Here is a 16,028-nt window from a genome sequence, read left to right as displayed (position 1 = left end):
TTTTTATGTAATCAAATTGGAAACATTTTGACCAGTCTTAAAGAAAAAAAATTAGATGTCTAACTTTTAAGACTAAGCAGTTTATGCAGCTGGCCACAGATCAAATTAAAAGAGCCATTCATTTTCGAATTTCAGCAACACTTGTAATGATTTTAAAAACCATTTAAAAACCATTGTGTCACAACATGATTCACTGTTTCGAAGCACTTCAATCAAATAACGTATCACGAATCATTTGATTCACATCAGGCCTTCAAATCGTGTAACGTGAATCATTTCATTTAGATCAAGGCTTGGGAGCGGGTTCGCAAATGATTTGACTTAGATCGAAACTTTGCATATCGCGAATCATTTGAATTAGATCAGAACTTCCTGTATCACGAATCATTCGATTCAGATCGGAACTTGACGTAACGTAAATCACTTGATTCAGATCGGAACTTCATGTATCGCAAATAATTTATTTTAGGGTTCTTGAATCATTCCGTGAATTGAATGATTGATGATGGTTCGTGAATCATTTAATTCAGATCGGGACTCCGAAACGGTTTTGCAAATCTTTTTTTCTTTTTTTCCTTAAACAGTAGAAAACATTAAACCAAAATTGAGATCTCTGATTGAAGTCCTTGAAAATCAGAAAAGTAGTGCTTAAAAAGTCCTTGAAAGTCCTGGAATTTTTTTTTTTACAGTATCTGTACGAACCCTGGTGACATATAATTAGTCTTTCTGAAGTTTCTTTTCTAGCATCATTGCATTTATCATGTTATAAAGCCTGTTTTGTATAAATTCATCATACTTCTGTACAGTAGTAAATATCGAAATGAGGCTTCACAATTAATTGATGTGGCTTATTGTGAACATCTAAATCCCAAACCTGTGATTTTTAAGCTTTAAGAAATCCCCAAAAGTAAATAATAATAATAGTAAATAAATGAACAAACAAATAAATAAAAAATACGTGGTTCAACATTTGAAATGAAGAAATTAAGTCATAGCTATTAGTATTGTAATTTCACAGTTGTAACGTAAATAATAATAATAATTATTATTATTAATATTTATTTTGTTTTGATTAGATATACTATTAATATTTTAATATTTTTCCAAAAATAATAATAATCATAATAATAATAGTTATTAATATTATTATTATTATTTGTTAATTTTTATTTTATGTCCATATTAACATATAATCACAAAAATTTGTCCAAATTAAACAGCCCTACAAACAAGCACAGCAAACCTGGATTTTTTTTTTGTATCACATTTAAATCACAATCTCAATTTTTAATGAGAAAAATGCAGTACTATATCAAAGTGCCTTTGCTTTTGGATTAATATTTATGGACAGGCTGTGGAGGCCATTGAGGACCACTGTGGCGATTCAAATGCTAAACTTCAGAGCCAGAAGACCCAGGCTTTCTTTTCGCTTGCCCGTTTCTCTGATGCACAGTACCAGAGCATTGAAAACTACATGAAGTCATCAGAGTTTGAGAATAAGCACGCTCTTTTGCAAAAGGCCAAGGAGGAAGTTGATCTTATGCGGGAGAGGAAGGTCAGCAACAACAGGTCAGCATGAAGCTATCTGTCTTAGGATTTTTTTTGCTCACCGGCTACAGATGTACAAAGAGTATACAAAATATGCAATGTATTAGATATATATAATATATTACGAAACATGTATGTCTTTTCTTCATGTGTAGATACACAGTGAAAGTTCAGAGGGAACTAGAGCTGGACGTCAAGGCACTAGCTAACCTACAGGACGACCGCAACCGCTTCCTCCTCAAAGCTGTGGAGAACTACATTCAGTGCCTGGAACTGGGAGAGGAGCATGACACCTGGGTCTTCAGATTGGCCTCCCTTTGGCTGGAGAATGCTGATTTCAAAACCGTAAATGACATGATGAAGGTATGAGATGCTTGTGCTTTTATTTTGTATCATATTTGATTCGTCAGGCTTTTGCAACTCATTTATACTTAGAGAGAAAAAAGTTTTATTCAGAGGCCCAAACCAAGCAAAATGTGCAATTTGGTGCAGTTGCTGATGAATCTGAGTTTTATAATGGTACAGCAGGCTGTTTACATAAAATGCATTAAAATATCACTCTGTATCTCCCAAAAATATACCTTGATAAGAAGATAATACATGGTTACTGGTTAGCTAGCACAGTTCTGAATAGTGGTATACATATAAAAACTAAATGTTATGGAATGACTCCCAAAAAAGTGTGCTTAATTGCAGAAAAACGGTTGTAGGGCCCTATGATTTCTCCGATGCGGAAAACGTGGACGGAATCGTGGAATCCAGTCATAAAAATGAAATTTACTGAATAATGCGGAATGTCACAGAATTTGTCAAAGTTTGAATGAATTAATCAAAAGTAGGTCATTACACTTAAATCAAACCGCAATATGTCGTCTCACTAAATGAGGACAGAAATACATGAACAATATCTGCTGAGAGCCTCTTCATGAGCATTTGACCTTTCCATTTTAGGAAAACTAGCATTATATCATATACACAGAAATGTAAAGGTAGACACGGCAACCTGTCAAAATAAAAGTCCGGTTTAACCTGATGACATTGTGCCAGATATATTACTACTATGACTACTACTACTAAAATGAAACAAACATTATTTTTGGGGTATAATCACACAACATTTCTTATTTTATTTCTCATTTTAATAGTAAATTCCCCTTTGTTTGCCAAAAAAGTTTGCTTAATTTTCAATAATTAAAAGATAAATGAAATTAATGTTTTATGCCTTCATTTGATAACCGGAACATTTTAAATACACAACCCAGAATTTCTGAGGGTAAAAAAACTTTCATAACGCTATTTTAAAAATAAATTTGAATAAATTAAGTATGCATTTGAATAATTAGACATGCTAAAACACAGAATTTGATAACAATAAAACATGGTGAGAAAAAATAATTTTAAATTCATAGGGCCCTATACATGTCATTTTTGTTAAACCTTTATTAAATTGATGTGAAATTGTATGTTTCATGATTTGAATTAATTAGATATGCTCTTTGTAATTTAACCATTAAAAAGGAGTTGAGAAAAATTCAAACAGGAAAAAATGGAATCCCGGAAAATTAAAATTGAAAAAACAGAATTTGGAAAAAAATAAAACTGATTTCATAGGGCCCTACGGTAGTGACACAGATTTTTCAGACTTTTGAACACATTTACCACAGACTGATGCACAGATCAAAAAAGGTCAAAAAAGCCTTGTGAGAGAGGGGGACACAGGAATATATCTTGATCATAAATTTATGGGTTTAGTTAAAATCAGTCTCGGCTAATAGACTAAAATATACACTGTTTCGGTAGTGATATGAAAAATGCGGGACACAATTTTTTTGTTTTTGTTTTTTTGTTGTTTTTTTTACATCAAGCTTCATAATTTACACAGGAAATATAAAATAAATATTTTTTTGAGCTTCACTTTTTAAAAGAATCAAAAAGATACTTTTTAAAAACAACAATGGAAAAAAATACACAAACTATTTGAATATAATTTTCATTAAAGTTGAAATTTAGGGGTTTGGGTTCGAAACAGCCACCCCCCCAATTGAAAATTACCAATAAATGATGATTTTATGTATATTAAGCTTAGTAATATTTTAAATATTATTGTGGGTTTCAATAGATAATAGAAGAATCATAATAAACATCTAAGATTTGAATACTTAAAGAAAAAGTTCACTTCCAGAACAAAAATTTACAGATAATGTACTCACCCCCTTGTCATCCAAGTTGTTCATGTCCGTCTTTCTTTTCTTTGGTAAAGAAATAATGTTTTTTGAGGAAAACATTTCAGCATTTTTCTTCATAATGATATGGTGCCCCAATTTTTAACTTCCAAAATGCAGTTTAAATGCTGCTTCAAACGATCCCAAATGCGGCTGTAAACGACCCCAGCCGAGGAAGAAGGGTCTTATCTAGTGAAACGATCGGTTATTTTCATTAAAAAAATACAATTTAATACTTTTTTATCTCAAATGCTCGTCTTGTCTTGCTCTCCCTGAACTCTGTGTATTCTGGCTCAAGACAGTTAGGGTGTGTCGAAAAAAATTTATTTTCTGCCTCAACTTCAAAAATCATTTCAAAATCATCCTACATCACAGCAGAAGAACCAGCCCAGTCTTTGCAAAGTGAACATGCAAAGAAGATCAAACACCTTTAACAAAAAAGGTAAAATAGCAACGATTTTGAAGTTGAGGGAGAACATGAGATGGGAGCTTTTCAGATCATTTCTTCTGTCATGAACTGGAAAAAAACATGTCAGGCAGAGCAAGACAAGATGAGCGTTTGACATTAAAAAGTATATAAATTGTATTATTTTTATGAAAATAAGCGATCATTTCGCTAGATAAGACCCTTCTTTCTCAACTGGGATCATTTACAACTTCATTTGGGATTGTTTGAAGCCGCATTTAAACTGCATTTTGGAAGTTCAAACTCGGGGCACCATAGAAGTCCACTATATGGAAAAAAAACCTCAAAAAACTAAATTTCTTTATGACTGAAGAAAGAAAGACATGAACATCTTGGATGACAAGGGGGTGAGTACATTATCCGTAAATTTTTGTTCTTAAAGTGGTCTTCTTCTTTAAATGCTTTTTAAATGTGTTTTCTGGTTGTGGGACAGCAGTTTGCACCAATTTTGTAGAATGGCTCATAATATACTATATAGTCAAGTCACTCCAGTAAGTGTTACTGCCCATACACTTATTGCCCGATATGTCTTCACAGAAGAGATGTCGTAGCATTAATGTTTTAAATGAAACATTACGAGGGCACGTTTAAAAAAAAAAAAAAAAAAAAAAAAAAAGTAAATAAATAAATAAAGGGGGGCTGAGATGCACTTTTGTGGGTCACACAACTTCCTCTTCTGTGTTGTGATTTATATGTGTGTTTAAATTAGAGTGGTGTAAAGAAAATCCCATCATATAAGTTCCTGCCCCTGATGTATCAGTTAGCTGCTCGAATGGGCACCAAAGTGTCCAGCTCCTTGACCTCACAGGACGTCGGCTTCCATCATGTTCTGAATGAGGTAACATTCAGCTACTCCTTTGTTTTAATTCTGAATTTTATCATCACAATTGTAGTCTACCATAGGCTCACAAATAAAATATGTTCTGTCAATAGTTGATCTGTCAGTCATCGCTTGACCACCCCCACCACACTCTCTTCATCATTTTGGCACTGGTCAACGCCAACAAGGATGAGAGTTTCTCTCGCAGTCGTACGTCCAAGAGCAGCGCACGCCAACCTTCACCTCTGGACCTGGTATGAAACCTCATAAATATATAGTCATGAAATAAATATAGTAGTCAACATTAGAAGTGGATCAAAACCTTTCATCCAAGTTTTTTTTTGATCCACTTCAAATGTTGACTACTGTATTAAGTATTAGTTCTATCAAAAATAACACAGAAACACTGTACAATAATTGTACAATTTTACAGTAGCATACAAGTGATTAACCTTGATTAAATGTGTTGATATGTAGGAACGGGCGGAAGTCGCTCGTAAGATTATTGACTTGGTTCGTAAAAAGAGAGGCAAGATGGTCAAAGACATTGAGATCCTTTGCAATGCCTACATCACTTTGGCGTACATGGATGCCAGTCGCCATAAAAATGAAAAGAGTGAGTAGAAGTGAATCATCTGATTGTTGTTTCCTATCTGTTTGCGTTATAATATAACTCCTTCTGTGCTATAAAAAACTTTGTGTCCCAATATTTTAAATCAATAAATGTAAAAATCCAGTGTTTACTTGATCACTAATAGATATCTTGTATGTAGAGTTAATTTTCAGTTGTTCCAAACCCATATGACTGTGGAACACAAAAAGTGAATATTACTCTTAAAAATAATGAAATATATTGACGTGTAGACATACATGAGTAAAAATCTTTGTTACCCACCCTACCATTTTATATTTCAAGTATAATTTAAACATTGCAATCAGTACTTTTTGTGTATATATACATATGTATATTTTTTTAGTGCTGTCAAATTGATTAATCGTGATTAATCACATGCAAAATAAAAGTTTGTTCACATAATATATGTGTGTAGTGTGGATATTTTTATGTATATATCAATACACACCTGCATGTATATATTTAACGAATATTTACGTGTATATATACGTGTGTGTTTATTTATACATAAAAATTTGCACACTACACACACGTATGTATGTAAACACAAACTTTTATTTTGCACGTGATTAAACGCGATTAACATGGTTGGTACACGGTGCTTAAAGTGTGTGATATACTTGAATTCAACTTGGCCTGTAAAACCCTTAAAAATAGCAGTATTCCAGAAAAGGTACTTGAAAAGTGCCTTAATTATTGAAAGAATGTATCTATGAAATAAGTGTTTATTTGAATAAGCACATATTTTTTGATGCAAAATTCACGCAGTTAAAAAAAAGTAGAAGTACTGACGGTGTCAAGTAAACATGGCTTTTGCTGGAACCGCTCCGATTGATTCAAACACGTGACTTCAATTCATCATAAGCGATTAACTACCAAAAACCAGATCAAATTAAAAAACACGATTCACTGTTTCAAAACTCTTCAATCGGATCGCGTATCGCAAATTATTTGTCTTGGTTCCGTACTCTGCATATCACAAATCAATTGATTTAGTGAGTTCTTAAATCCTTCCACAAATTAAATGATTCGTGATCCGTGCTCCCGAGTACTGATCTGAAATAATGGTGTGCAAATCATTATTCAGATCTGGAGCATGGATCACGAGCGAATTTCGTTTAAATCGGAACTTCAGAGCAGGTTTGCAAATCTTTTTTTCCTGTTTGTTTTTTTTTGTTTTTTTAACGGTACAAATCATAAAGCCACAAGTGATCAAATAAAATTAAAAAAGTAGTGCTTGAAAGGTCTTTGAAAGTCCTGGAATTTTATTTTGCAGTATCTGTACGAACCCTGGATTGATCTATTTGACAGCACTAATATTTTTATGTATCTTTTATGCCCCTTGAAGAATGATATGAATCATGGTTTAGCTTAAGATGTGTTTCAAACTTTAACAGCATTGCAAAAAATGCATATCTCATGAAATAAATAAACAGTTGTATAATATCCTGAAGCGGATTAATAATTTAACTTGGCATGAGGCACTTCCTTCTACTACATTTTTGTTGAAAAACACATTTTTTTTTTTTTACAGTGTCTTAAGATATGTTTTACACCCAATAAACCTGGAATGTTTCTATGTTAAGTCACTTTGGATAAAAGCACCAGCTCATTGACTTTTTTTATTAATTAGCGATATTCTTTTATGTTTGCTATCAATGTTTTACATTAAGAGAATGCAATAAAGTTACTGTATTATGCTTTGCCATATGAGCTGTTATAGAAAGGTGTACTGAAATGTCCAAATGTTGTAAATTTGATAAACTGACTATAGTTGTATACTGTCTGACTGTCTGTTCTGTACAGATGCCATACCTATTCCACCTGAACAACCCATTATGCAAATCAAAGATCTCGATGATGTTGTTATTCCTACCATGGACATCAAGGTGAAAAATGCCACTGAAAGAGAATCTCTGTTTTCTTTTTGTCATAGAAGCCTGTGCACTTTGTGATGTGGTTATTTAAGCTTGTTGTGTGTGTTGGCCTTTCTTTCAGGTGGATCCATCAGGCAGATATGAAGACCTTGTGACTGTCAGGTCATTCAGTCCTAAATTTCACCTGGCTGGAGGCGTCAACCTACCCAAAATAATTGACTGTGAGGGTTCAGACGGCAAGAGCAGGAGACAGCTAGTCAAGGTTTGGTTAATAAAAAACATGCATCAGCTTTTCAAAATTGTTCTTTTTTGTTTCTAAATATTCACAAATAAAAATTCTAACTACATAAAGTAAAGTAAATAAAGCTGATTTCATATTTCACTTTTTGTTTCGTTTTGCTTATTTGCTGCCACATCTTAGTCAGGCTTGTTTGAAATGTGTGGTTTGTTGGTCAGTTGTTAATTATTTAATCTGAAGTGAGATTGTGACACAGGGTCAGGACGATCTGAGGCAGGATGCAGTCATGCAGCAGGTCTTTCATATGTGCTCCACCCTCCTGCAGCGCAATGCAGAAACTCGCAAAAGGAAACTCAACATCCGCCGTTACAAAGTAAAGACATTTAAACACTATCCTCACAACACATCTGTTTTTATTCAAGATGACCTATTATGCCTCTTTTGACAAGATGTAGAATAAGTCTTTGATGTCCCCAGAGTGTGTATGTAATGCTTCAGCTCAAAATACCCAACAGATAATTTTCTATAGCTTGTTAAAATTGCCACTTTTAGGGTATGATCCAAAATGCGCTGTTTTTGTGTATGTCCCTTTAAATGCAAATGAGCTGGTGCTCCCGACTAGAGTTGCCAAGTCCGCGGTTTTTAAGGGAGAAGTCCACTTCCAGAACAAAAATTGACAGATAATGCACTCACCCCTTGTCATCCAAGATGTTCAAAATCCAGTTTAAATGCAGCTTCAAATGATCCCAAATGCAGTTGTAAACGATCCTAGCCGACGAAGAAGGGTCTTATCTAATGAAACGATCGGTTATTCTCATAAAAATAGTACATTTTCTATACTTTTTAATGTCAAACACTGGTCTTGTCTTGCTCTTCCCGACCTCTGTTTTTTTCCGGTTCATAACGAGCATTTGAGATTAAACAGTATTTAAATTGTATTTTTTAATGAAAATAACCGATTGTTTTGCTAGATAAGACCCTTCTTCCTCAGCTGGGATCATTTACAACCGCATTTGGAATCATTTGAAGCCGCATTTAAACTGCAATTTGGAAGTTCAAAATCGGGGCACCATATCAGTCCATTATATGGAGAAAAATCCTGAAATGTTTTCTTCAAAAAAACAAAACAAAACATAATTTATTTATGGCTGAAGAAAGAAAAACATGAACATCTTGGATGACAAGGGGGTGAGTACATTATCTGTAAATTTTTGTTCTGGAAGTGAACCTCTCCTTTAACTGTGTTCAAATACCTTACAAAAGTGATTTTTGCATGCCCCTTTAACTAAAACGTGTACAACTGTAACAGCTGTATTTAAGGAGATGTTTTCAAGACATTTATGAATTCAAATCTATGTTAAAAATTGTTGTTTGTTAAATTGTTCAATGTTACTAGTTAATTTTTCAAATGTGTTGGCAATGTATCTCTGCTTACTGGGTCAAATTCCCAGTTAAAAAAATTTTGAGTACAGCTGTAATGTATGTTAATATGACTTTATCAGCACTGATCTCTGTCTTTGTACCAGGTGGTGCCGTTTTCCCAGCGCAGTGGTGTTTTGGAGTGGTGTTCTGGTACTATGCCCATTGGAGAGTTTCTGGTTGATTCACAGAGTGGGGCGCACAAACGCTTCCGCCCACAAGACTGGCACAACATGTCCTGTCGCAAGAAAATGATGGTACTGAATTTTATAGGCTTATGTCATTTTTTTATCCTGCTAATTTATTCTTATAGACATTTGACTTTTAATATTCCAAAACCGTTTTAGAAGAATAAACATCGAATTTGCAACATCAACACTTTTAAAGAAATTAACTGAATCAACATTAAACTAAATTTAGCTGTTTTCTGACACTGTTGTCTTCTGTAGAGCTGCATAACAGCTGAAACTAAAGTTGTTTCTTAATTGATTCATTCTGCAACATTAAAGAAGTTAACTTCCAGAACAAAAATTTACAGATAATGTACTCACCTCGTTGTCATCCAAGATGTTCATGTCTGTCTTTCTTCAGTTATAAAGAAATTATGTTTTTTGAGGAAAACATTTCAGGAATTATCTACATAAAGTGGACTTAAATGGTGTCTGCGAGTTTGAACATCCAAAATGCAGCTTCAGTGCAGCTTCAAAGGGCTCTAAACAATCTGAGCTGAGGAATAAGGGTCTTATCTAGCGAAACCATTGTTTAAAAAAAAAAAAACTCAAATGCTCGTCTTGTCTAGCTCTGTGATGTGCATGCGTACTCTGTTTAATCCGGGTTGTTACGACTTCCTATTTGGCTGTTGCTGTTATTATATTTAACGTCTAGGAATTAAGGACGTCAACACAAAGAGAAATAATAAAGAAGAATTAAAGATGTTTTTTCTTAGAATCGGGAAAGCTGTCTGTTACTAAAGACATAAGATGTGTGGAGTAATGAAACAAACAGAAACCAAAATTGCTTATCAGAAACTCTTTAGTGAGGAATTATGGCCATCAAAAACAAACACTCAATTTTCGAGAAAAAAATACATAACCTCGAAAAGTGGAAAAAGAAATTCAACAGTGTGAGACTTGAGCGGAGCTGAAAGCAAAGAAATTAATAAAACAAAACACATTAACTCCAACACTAACTTCAATCAATTAAACTAATCTAAACAAAGAAAAAAGAGAACAAAAAGAAATCTTCAGTATAAACACCAACTAACTACACTCCCTAACAAAACATAAATACAGATATTAGCTCCCGCACCTACCGTATTGTTTTTATACAAGTGATATTCTACATGTTGCTTTGTGTAAGTCATGTGACATACTAACCTTGTCTCAACACTACGAGTCAAGAGATGAGTTTAACCAACAGCCCTTGGTAAGAGAGTGGAGATCAAATCACAGCACTATCAGACGAATAGTCTGAGTCAAATCACAGATGAGCAAAATACAACATGAAAAGAAAAGGGAGCGATCTGAATTAACTCAAAATAAACCAACTAATCGTAACTATAACAAAACTCAAAAAGAGATGGACGGTGTGACAATCAGTCGAGAGCCATCAACAAAGGAAAATGCGTGTCATTTCCGAGTCCTTATAGTAGACTGAGGGTGCCTGATCGGTTCAGAAATGGTCATCACAACGTCAACAGGGAAGATTAATCGAGCTGACGTCCAATAGAAGGATCTGAAATTAATAACAGTCAAAACAAGGCAAATTAAAAAAAAAAAAAAAAAAACACTTCCCACAATATTATGGGATTTAACAGGGTCAATACTATAGGTCAGAAAACTCCCATCTCATTTTCTCCTCCAAATCGTCCTACATTGCTGTTTTACCTTTTTTTTTTTTTTTTTACTAAAGGGCATTTGACTATCTTTGCATGTTCACTTTGTAAACACTGGGTCGGTACTTCTGCAGCGATGTAGGACGATTTTAAAGTTGGAGGAGAAAATGAGATAGGAGTTTTTCGACATACCCTACATGCACATGGTAGAGCTAGACAAAATGAGCATTTGAGGTCAAAAAGTATACAAATTTTTATTTTATTATTATTATTATTGGCCAATCGTTTTGCTAGATAAGACCCTTATTCTTTGACTGGGGTCATTTAGAGCTTTTTGAAGTTGCATTTAAACTGCATTTTGGACGGGCACCATATAAGTCCACTATATGGAGATAATTCCTGAAATGTTTTCCTCAAAAAACATAATTTCTTTACGACTGAAGAAAGAAAGGAATGAACATCCTGGATGACAATGGGGTGAGTACATTATCTGTAAATTATCTGTATTATCTGTAAATAACACTGCTAGTGTCCTGTTTATTGAAATGAAGCTGCTTTGAAACAATATGCATTATATAAAGTGCTATATAAATAAATGTGACTTGATTATTAAGGAGTTTCTTTACATAAAGATTATCCATGAAATATTTTGCCCCGTGTTCTCGTTGTAATGGTGTAGGAGGCTCAGCGGCTGGAATTTGATGGCAAACTCCAGGCTTTCACTGAAGTGTGCCAGAACTTCCGGCCAGTATTCCGATACTTCTGCATGGAGCGCTTCCTGGACCCCGCGGTGTGGCTGGAGAGACAGCTAGCATACACTCGCAGTGTGGCCACCTCTTCTATTGGTACATATACACATAATTACATTATCATATAAGTTTTAAATGCGATCATATTATTATAGCTGACATGTCATGTCTGTGGGACAGAAAAGAGTTGACTCGGACTTGGATTTTCACTTTTTAACATACAATATTATTTACTGAATTTCATAGACAGTTAATGTAAATGATGTTACAGTAATGACGTGTTTGTGTCTGACAGTTGGTTACATCGTTGGCCTGGGTGATCGGCATATTCAGAACATACTTATTGATAAAGAGACGGCAGAACTGGTCCACATAGACCTGGGTATGTGTACAGAAAAACTAATGCTTCAGAAGATCTTCGCTCTCTTCATGTTTTCACCTTCACTATCCTTCCACACAGGCGTTGCATTTGAGCAGGGTAAAATCCTACCCACCCCTGAGACAGTTCCCTTCAGACTGTCTCGAGACATTGTGGATGGCATGGGCATCACAGGGGTGGAGGGTGTCTTCAGGAGGTGAGTCTTCAGGAGGTTTTCACACTTGAGCTTTTTTTTTTAAAAGAATGTTATATCTTTATAGCCCTGAAGCCTATTTCACAAAACCGGTTTAGAAACCGGTTTAAGAAGATGGTTTGGTTTTTAGTGGTGTTTACCAACATAGTATGTTACACTATGCAGCTAAACTGCTCTGGAGCAGGTTTTATTCTGGGTAGGAGGTTGGAAACCAAAACTGGACCAGTCAGCTGTGAGAAAAAGATATCAGAAGATTTCCAGTTATTTAATATATTTATTTTATGTGAATTATGTATTATAAATATGTGACCCTGGACCACAAAACCAGTCATAAGCAGCACAGGTATATTTGTAGCAATAGCCAAAAATACATGGTATGGGTCAAAATGAATGATTTTTATTTTATGCCAAAATTCATTACGATATTAAAGGAGAAGTCCACTTCCAGAAAAACAATTCACAAATAATTTACTCACCCCCTTGTCATCCAAGATGTTCATGTCTTTCTGTCTTCAGTCGTAAAGAAATTATGGTTTTTAAAAAAAGCATTTCAGGATTTTTCTCCATATAATGGACTTCATTGGTGCCCCGATTTTGAACTTCCAAAATGTAGTTTAAATGCAGCTTCAGAATGCTCTAAATGATCCCAGCCGAGGAAAAAGGGTCTTATCTAGCGAAACAATCAGTCATTTTTTTCAGAAAACAAATTTTTTATACTTTTTAAGCACAAAAGCTTGTGTAGCACAGGCTCTGGGATGCGCGTTCAAGACGCTAAGTACTATTGAATCACGTCGAAAGGTCAAGTGGAACGTAGGCGGAGCTACAGACCCAGTGTTTACAAAGCGAACGTGCAAAGACTAAAAAAGTGCAAGTAAGTTTGTAAATGCTGTTTGCAAACTTACTTGCACTTTCTTAGTCCATTTCAAATCATTTCATTCATTTTAGCAAAATATAATTAAAATGTTACGTGTTACTTCCCTAACACATCTACTGCTTACACAAAAATCATACTGCAAACAAGACAAAACTATAACGCTATAAGAAATAGAAAAGATTAATTCACTTCTTATCTGACAAGTTTTCGGGTTTGAGTCGTTCGTGACATTGCGTGACAGCCCCATAAGATGAACGAACGACTCAAAAAAACCCGAAGACTCAAAACAGGTGAACTAATTCCAGTATAGAACCTAATAGGATGTTGCACATGCACGGCTGAACGAATCACTTCCCGAGACGACTCGTTCTTCCTGAATCACATTAAAGATTTGTTCAAAATGAAAGAATCGTTCAAAACGACCCATCACTAATTCGTAGCATCGTGGACGTGCATCCCAGAGCCTGTGCTACACAAGCTTTTGTGCCTAAAAAGTATAAAAAAAAAAAAAAATTTCGGAAAAAAAAAAAAGACCGATCGTTTCGCTAGATAAGACCCTTCTTGCTCGGCTGGGATCGTTTACAGCCCTTTGAAGCTGCATTTAAACAACATTTTGGAAGTTCAAAATCAGGGCACCAATGAAGTCTATTATATGGAGAAAAATCCTGAAATGTTTTCCTCAAAAACCATAATTTCTTTACGACTGAAGACAGAAAGACATGAACATCTTGGATGACAAGGGGGTGAGTAAATTATTCGTAAAATGTTGTTCTGGAAGTGGACTTCTCCTTAAAGATTGTGTTCTATGAAGACATTTTGTACATTTCCTTCCCCAAATGTATCAAAACTTAAATTTTGATTAGTAATATGCAGTGCTAAGAACTTCATCTGGACAACTTTAAAGGTGATTTTTCTCAAATTTTTTTTTTTTTTGCACCCTTAGATTCCAGATTTTTAAATAGTTGTAACAAACCATACATCAATAGAAAGCTTATTTATTCAGTTTACAGATGATCTATAAATCTCACTTTCAAACAATTGACCCTTATGACTGGTTTTGTGGTCCAGGGTCACATATTGTCCCTAATGCATTACACATAAGCAATTGTATTTTGACAATTAATATTTGAGTTTAATGTAAATACAAACCTTATTGTAAACCTATATCAGTTGAGTAAATTTAGTTAATTCACTTGCATTAACATAGCCAGAGTTTTTTTCTTTCAGTTGCCTTTAATAACAGTGTTAATGTTATAAAATTCATCGATTATAAAACAAATTTTATTAGCTATGAAACAGGTGATAGTTGTGGGTTTATACAGCTCAGTGTACTTCAGTGTTGATTCAGTTAAGTTCATTAACAGTGTCAGTGTTGCAGAGTTAGTGTCATTCTCTAGCTCAGTTCAGTTCAAATTTTGTTCTCATCCGATTGTGAGGGTACAGTGAAATGAATAATATTACATAATTTTAATGTAAACCCCAAGTGCCAGTGAATCAAACAGACACTCTCCATGTGGATGGCTGTTCGCTGCAGATGGCACATTTTCATGTGCACATTTCACACTATATTCACATTTCACACTATGAATCATATCCTGAGTTGAGAGATAACGTTTTAGAAAGCTTTGTTAACCCACTGAACCTGATGTAAACCATTATGGATTTGTTTGGTTTTGTAGCTTCTTGTAACAGGCTCCTGAAATGACCAAACACCAAAATGGGGCTTCAGATGTTTGGTGACATTATAATTACAAGTATTGTGTTTCTGGGAAAGGAACTGAATAATTATTATTGTTATTATATTATTTAGATGTTGTGAGAAAACAATGGAAGTTATGAGGAGTTCTCAAGAAGCCCTACTGACCATTGTGGAGGTGAAAAAACAAATTAATTAATCACATCTTATACACAGTACATTGCAGGTGTTATTTGTAAGTAAATTAATGTTGCTTTTTTTTCAATTGTTTTTTTTTTTTTTTTTCTGTGTAGGTGTTGCTGTATGACCCTCTGTTTGATTGGACCATGAACCCTCTGAAGGCTTTCTATCTGCAACAGCATGACGAGCATGCAGAGCCCAATGCCACACTCAACCCCACGCCAGGTGGAGACGAGATCGATGCCCACCGCAAGGCCAGGTAACACATTTATAATCACACTTTGACTTTAACTCTCCTGTCTGGAGCCCAGTTTTACAAAATATTGGAAGTTTACACACAAGACTTTTCTTAGTCTTAAGTCCTGTGTTCTGTTCAGTTGAACAACAAAAACACATCCTGCTCTATTTCTCTGAATTAATGTAATATATATGGAATGTAAGGCACTGAAATATGTAATACTGAAAATGAACAAATATCAAATTTTCACACTATTTAGGCAATATCTTACTTGTAATTTCACGTTTGACATCACTTTTAAGCTGCGAACATGAAGCCCTGTTCTGAATTGCAGTGACTATGGTATACGATGTGAAACAACCTCTGTAGTAGAATGTTGTTCAGCAACAGAAAAGCAATCATAAAATAAACCTCATTACATATTCATGAGGTTTGTGCACATAAATATTCCCCATGCTGTTTAGTTTAAGAAACTGTGTGAAGTAAAAATGTCAAACTGTAATAGCAACAACTCAAACATGTTGCATGCTATATTAAACCAGGTAAATCCTGACAGTGAACCTTTGGTCAAAAAAAAAAAAAATTATTATATATATATTTTTTTGAGTTTTATATTTGCTACATCATTTTTAAATGGATCGTATAGTATGATATAGGAGAC

General features: G+C 34.4%; 1 protein-coding gene across 1 annotated transcript in view; it reads left to right on the top strand.

Annotated features, from left to right (window-relative positions):
• The window catches only part of atm (ATM serine/threonine kinase), a 67,754-nt gene that overhangs the window by 49,762 nt on the left and 1,964 nt on the right, over window positions 1–16,028 (top strand). Inside the window, exons 48-61 of the mRNA XM_051129228.1 lie at window positions 1,352–1,569; window positions 1,704–1,911; window positions 4,946–5,074; window positions 5,170–5,310; window positions 5,534–5,672; window positions 7,497–7,579; window positions 7,689–7,829; window positions 8,062–8,178; window positions 9,332–9,481; window positions 11,738–11,903; window positions 12,103–12,189; window positions 12,268–12,382; window positions 15,064–15,127; window positions 15,243–15,388. Of these exons, the coding sequence (XP_050985185.1) occupies window positions 1,352–1,569; window positions 1,704–1,911; window positions 4,946–5,074; window positions 5,170–5,310; window positions 5,534–5,672; window positions 7,497–7,579; window positions 7,689–7,829; window positions 8,062–8,178; window positions 9,332–9,481; window positions 11,738–11,903; window positions 12,103–12,189; window positions 12,268–12,382; window positions 15,064–15,127; window positions 15,243–15,388 (1,904 nt within the window). The remainder of the gene's footprint in view (window positions 1–1,351; window positions 1,570–1,703; window positions 1,912–4,945; window positions 5,075–5,169; window positions 5,311–5,533; window positions 5,673–7,496; window positions 7,580–7,688; window positions 7,830–8,061; window positions 8,179–9,331; window positions 9,482–11,737; window positions 11,904–12,102; window positions 12,190–12,267; window positions 12,383–15,063; window positions 15,128–15,242; window positions 15,389–16,028) is intronic.

The sequence above is a fragment of the Labeo rohita genome, chromosome 15, assembly GCF_022985175.1.
Source record: "Labeo rohita strain BAU-BD-2019 chromosome 15, IGBB_LRoh.1.0, whole genome shotgun sequence".
Classification (NCBI taxonomy): Eukaryota; Metazoa; Chordata; class Actinopteri; order Cypriniformes; family Cyprinidae; genus Labeo; species Labeo rohita.
This window is presented reverse-complemented; position numbering and strand designations above follow the sequence as displayed.